Below are 6,000 nucleotides of genomic sequence, written 5' to 3'. Positions count from 1 at the left end.
AGAAAAACTATATTTTCACTAACGAAGATTATCCATTTCATTTCAAGAAAAAAATATCAGCCTTGTCCTTTTTTCCTCGAACCATTCCTTCAGATACATCTCGTTAAATTGTTGAAATTCTTCGCGAAGTGTGCAAAAGAAACATCGAATTGTCTTTGGGTTACATTGTCGCCATTATCTACTTACAGCTCTCTTCGACTCCAATCTGTGCGTAAAATAATAATAATAATAATAATAGTAATAATAATAATAATAATAATAATAATAATAATAATTAATAATAATAATTAATAATAATAATAACAATAATAATAATAGTCATAGTAATATTAGTTATACTATCAATAATAATAGCAATAATTAAGAGAAAACAATACACTATCTTCCCAATTTCTTGTCCTCGATGACGTATGCTAATTAGCTCGTATAATATAATATACAGGGTGTGGCCGAATAACATGTACTAGCGGGCACGAGGTGGTTCCTTATCAAAAAATAAGAACAAAATATGGAATAAAATTTGTTCATGCTATTACGTATGCTGTTACGGCTAGATTGCGTAATTGATAAAATAAAATGTTGTTCGTTAAAAGTCTTGTGTGTATTTTTTCTTGAACTCAATAACTTTTAAATGATAGGTAGACATTGTTTATAAGCATACGTACGAATAAGATTTTCAAACTCGATTTTCTGAAAAACTAAGCTTCAAATGAAAAAGTTTTCTTGTACATTTTGTTTTTATTTTTTCATAAGGAACACCACCTCGTGTCCGCTAGTACATGTTATTCGGCCGCTCCCTGTACATACATATTATACGTATTATATATATATATATATATGTATATATTATATATAGAATATTATAACTCGTGTACAAAAATATTTTATATTTAATCGACTATCATTATTGAACGTCCCGCCACACGGTAATTGGCTATCCCCTGATCCTCGATGATGCAAATCAGCTCGGCACCAATTCCGTCCCTAGAACAATGAGAAACATTGTTAACAGGGATGGTACGCCAGACAAACAGCGACTGAAAGGAACTGTAATGGAAAGGAAATGGAGTGACCAATGTAAAACCATATTTTGAATATTACAAAATTTCCTGCGACCATAGCAAAGCAACGACACTCGTCAATGTTCCTCTATCGTGAATTACTTAAATAACCAAAAATACTTTCTCTGTTCAGTTTTGCTACATATACTAGTTCTTGCTCCGCGTATAATAGTTTTTGTCAAAGGAGACTTTCTTCCGACGAACGAGCCGCACCAAGTTTGCTTCTATTGTTTTATGAAGGGTCCCTTCTTTCACGAACAACTTATGTGTGTGTACGGATCTAGTCTGGTAGCCACGGAATCGAATGAAATGCGCTTCGCGGTCGAGTGACTTTTCCGAAATGTTTTTCCAGCGAGCAGGAAACAACGGAGACTCCATTCTTTCTCCAGGCTGTTCTTTTGTCCTCGACCGCGGAATCCTTTCTCGCGATACTGCAGGAAAAAAGACCCGATCGAGGGAAAGGTTTTGCCTGGGATGCTTGAACAACGCGAAAAAGGATTGTCCAGAAAAGATTTTCTAATCGAAAAGGAGGCACCAGGTGGCCCATCCCAACAGGAAAAAAACGTCTTTGACGTTTTGGTACTCTTGATCATTTTATTCAGACTTTTCTAGATTAATCTTTTAACTCGTGTTGGTCAGTGTTATGATGCTGTATTATTCGAAATGAATTCAGTACTATGGATAGCTATTTGAGAGAGTGGTAACGATGTCCTGGACATTGAAAGCTGGAAAGAATAGGATAGTCAAAGTGATAGGAAAAATGTTTAAAAGCAGGATTTCTTGAACATCTGAAAATGAAAAACATAGATGGGAATGCGTTAACAATGGAAAAGAGAGGAGGTTTCTTTGTTTTAATCCATGGTGAAGTAGATTTTCTATTCAGAGAAACCGACGAAGGTTGGTTTAAGCATTTACCGATCGAATGGTCTCGCAGATTACGCGCCTCGGGTTCACGGGACGGGCATCTCCCTTCGGGACTTTTTCAGTCTTCTCGTCTCCTCGTCTCGCGGCATTCTAGGCCGGGAAGATAATGCAATAATAAGTATAAGTTAGGTAGAAAGAGGATCTGCGATCGGGGAACCAGTGCTCTTCGCAATCTTCGGGTGCCGGTTGATTATTATGTCGTTCAGAACGGGCCCCGAGCATTTTCACGAGCACTCTGAATGGCTTCGTTGCGTTTCCTCGCAGACCGACTTTGTTCCTGGTGTTCTTGTTTTAAAAGGTTTGCTGGTTTTTAAGCCGTGGTATCGGTTCGGGGCGATGAGCCACGCTCAAAGTAATCTAGTCAGTGAGTTATTTATAAGGGTGCAAAGTCTTATAATTTGAAATGAAAGTTCCATTATAATTCATAAAATATACTGCAAAGGGTTTAAAGAATGTTCCATTAATATTAAGAAAATATATTGTTAAAGATCTAAGGTAGAAAGTATTCGATTAATATTCAAACAATGTATCGCAAATAAATTGTATCATAAATAGCATTGTTTAAGAGTTCAGAACTTTCTAAAATAGAAGATCAGACAGTTCACTGTCGCTTTAATAATCGTTACAGTCTCGACGTGTGATAGTTTTTCCTAGGGATTTCTTGCGATTGTGTGGCACGCGGAGCGGAAAGAGGACTACGGCCGCGTACACGTAAAACTTCCCTCAATTCTCCCCTCTTTTTTGCTATTAGCTAAGTATACCGCCTCTGGCTTATGTTAAGCTTCGGCAATTATTTGTCATAGTCAGCCGAAACGAAAGCGGAGACAAAAGCGCCACGGAAAACCGGGGGCCAAGGCCTTTAGCCTGAGACGTTCTCATCAATTTCGATGCTATCGTTTCCATCGTTCGTTCGTTCGTTTATTTAAAGTGCGTAACTTATTATACAAAGTTATTACGCTACTGCTTACTTATTACTAGCTTATTTTCATTCTTCTTATCATCGTCTTACATGACTCCTGCATTATTTGAATACTGTTTGCAGTATCTCTTACATCTCATCAATCGGGACCCACTGGCCCCCCTTTAGCTCGGGTACCTCGGGGTTGCTATACCCGTAACTGTAGCTACAAACACCGCTACAGCTCCCAAGGACAATCGTTTCCATCCTTCGTTTCTCTACTTCCGTTTCCTATCGCTGGCCCTTACTTCGCGCGTCGAGGTTACCAAAACATCATTTTTTCGCCCAAACGTTTCAGTACATGATATAGAAAATGGTATCAATTTGAGACTGAGAAATTTCAAACAACAGTAATCGCAAATACGAAAAGTCTGGGTATTGTTATCGAAGAAAATATTTTCCAAAGGATTGGCGTCGCCTTTGCGCGCTGGGTCGCGGTCCTTGTTAGCGCAACGGTGAACAGGTGCATCCTCTCATTCCCTCAGCGTCTCCTTTGCGTTCTTGCGACTCTTAAACGCGCGGCCAACGATCACGATAATGTCTTCATCTCTTACTTTCCGCGAGCGGCGGACCGCTCGCGCGCGGATCCCGCTTCTTATCTGCGTTGAGCTTTTTGCGATAATAGCGCGTGTAATTCTAGCGGCTGACAAAAAGGCTCGAGGTAGGGGGAAAATTGATACGGCGCTGCTTTGAAAGGGCTCTTCGGGATCCGCGAACCGTCAACAGGATCGGGAATGAGTCTCATTCTTTTTGGGGACATTTTAGCTCCGCGTTTCATGTTAAATTCCAAATTCTTGTAGATCACAATCTATGCATTCAATTAGTACTCTATGAAATTTTCAAGATTTGTTTGAATATTAATGCAATAGATCGTGGTACGTGATTAATGAGCAGCGTAACACTTGCTTCGTCTACAACTTTACTGAAATAAAAAATAGAAATTGCACTCTCATCACGGTTAAAGAATTCTAAGAATAACGAGAAACATTGAACGGTTCAGAGAACACCGAGGACACTTTCCATTAATTATTTCTGTGGTCGAAAGAAGCCATCGTCCGACAAAATATCGAGTCTGCTCGGATTCAACGGAGTTAAAGGGTCGAGGAAGTTACAGCGCGGCTCTTGAAAATAATATACGTTGCTAATTTCGAGCACGACCACCGTTTCTGACACGTTCACCCCCCGGGTGGAGGGGTGGCTTTCTCATGAATGTGCCGCGGAGTTTCGTGAGCTCCTCCTTAATGAACCGAGTTCGCGAAAACCATTAATAACCGAAAGCCAAGTCCCGAAACGAGAGAGGACTACCCCTTGAGAAGGACGACAGCCTCCAACCCCGTGAGAAACACTCCGAGTGTTCACCGGAAATACTTTTGCGCGAAGAAAGAAGAATTCGAAAAGTGAAAGATACTTTAGAAGTAAAACTAACAGCGGTAGCAATAGAAATCAAGAAACAAACGAGAAATAGATACTTGAATCCCGTTCTTGTTTCGTTACATTCTCTTTTTTAACAAAATTTGGAACGATCTTTTGGAAAAGAAATTGTTTTTCCTTAAAAAACAAGAATGTCTGCGAAGAAAATGTAATTCAAGTCTAATGGTCAACCAAACAGAAATGCAAGACAAGAAACGATGAATTACACCGTCAAGGGCCACGGAATTCCGTCGAGAAGCGCAAAAACGCCACGCAAAATTCTCACCCTCGCAGTGACACGTACGAAGACGTCGAGAGGTGGTGGTGGTTTGGCAGCCCTAATGCGACGTATCAATATACGTGGGTGCCAGTGATGGGCCAATATCGCATAAGTGGCCCGATTCGCCGTCATTTGTTACGTTTTGTTCGGGTCTAAGTAATTTAAGAGTCACCCTTTGCTCGCCGCCCTCCACGGCCACGGAGAAACGGCCTGGAGGGGATTGTGGATCTCTTGGGGTGGAGAAAGGGGCGGGTGGCTGCACTTCGCCTCCATTCTTCGGTAAATCGCGGCATATTTGTCAGATTTTTGTTCGAGAACAAAACCTCGGCGACCTTCCTTCTTCCCTGGCGGAGGAAGGGCTGGGTTTCTTGGGGATGAGAGTTAAGTGGATTGGTTTCGTTCAAGATCTGTACGAGCGTCTGAACGCGGCCGACTTAATTCGAGCACCGCGCTGCCGGGAACACTTGATTCCACGGCATCCGATTCTCGTGGACGAGCAAACGCTGTCTTTCGGTGAGTGGATGCACTTTTTTCCTTAGAATTTTTTACGGCGTACAGAGGTGCTGGATGTCGATGAAGATTGCCGTGTGAAATGGCTTCGTGTTTTTTGAAACACAATAAAAACTCATCCTCAACAATTATTTGCTCCACTTATCACTGTATACCATAAATATTTGCTTGCAACTTCCTAATGTAGACTGGCGTTAATTTTAACCAGTAATTCCAAAGCGTTTCTATATAGAGCTGACCAATAACGTGTACCAAGTGCTCCAGCTGTGAAGCCTAAAAATTCGACGAACGAAGGAGCCTCGAACGTTGAATTGTAAATTCTATAGAAACAATTCCGTGAAATCGGGTGAAATTATACAGAGATACGCGAACTAGAGCGAATGGATGGTTTTTAAAGCGTGTAAAGCGAGGATTCTCTACGGGGCGATACGTTGCATGGTAATCAGTGTTTGGACGAGTATGGTATAATTTCGAAGGGGTCATTTACTTACCCTTGAAACCCTTTTCCGGTGAGGTGACCTCGGGATTGTTCGCGTCCGCCGTGACGTCAGCCTCGTTTTCTATCGGCGTGTCGATCTGAAAGCAGACGAAAATATCCTTTGATCATCTTCGACATATCTTCGATCTTTTAGAAAAAAGATTGTCATTGTTTGTGCGTGGGTGAAAAATACTATTTAAACAGAATACGTATAATATTTTGTTCGTATCGAAGTAAATTAGAATAGGGTTTGCGAGTACATAATTGTATCTTCCTCACAAAATCTCACGATCCTCGTTGAAAAGTGCTATCAAAAGAGAGCAAAAGAGCCACGGATATTTAGCGATGCACATAAAGGACATGTGTGAACAGCTGTCGA

The 6,000-nt window shown here is 40.9% G+C and overlaps 1 protein-coding gene across 4 annotated transcripts in view; it reads right to left on the bottom strand.

The window, feature by feature from the left end:
- Positions 1–239: 239 nt before the first annotated feature.
- Positions 240–6,000, bottom strand: part of LOC128891820 (ubiquitin carboxyl-terminal hydrolase 48-like) — a 57,892-nt gene continuing 52,131 nt past the window's right edge. For all 4 annotated transcript variants that reach the window (XM_054151651.1, XM_054151652.1, XM_054151655.1 and 1 more), the window contains 2 exons: positions 5,635–5,719; positions 240–984 (listed from right to left, as the gene is read on the bottom strand). In XM_054151651.1, the coding sequence (XP_054007626.1) occupies positions 962–984; positions 5,635–5,719 (108 nt within the window). In that variant the 3' untranslated portion in view covers positions 240–961. The remainder of the gene's footprint in view (positions 985–5,634; positions 5,720–6,000) is intronic.

This window comes from Hylaeus anthracinus, unplaced genomic scaffold (assembly GCF_026225885.1).
Source record: "Hylaeus anthracinus isolate JK02 unplaced genomic scaffold, UHH_iyHylAnth1.0_haploid 12002, whole genome shotgun sequence".
Classification (NCBI taxonomy): Eukaryota; Metazoa; Arthropoda; class Insecta; order Hymenoptera; family Colletidae; genus Hylaeus; species Hylaeus anthracinus.
Note: the sequence above shows the minus strand (reverse complement) of the source record. Positions and strands in the feature narration are given on the sequence as shown.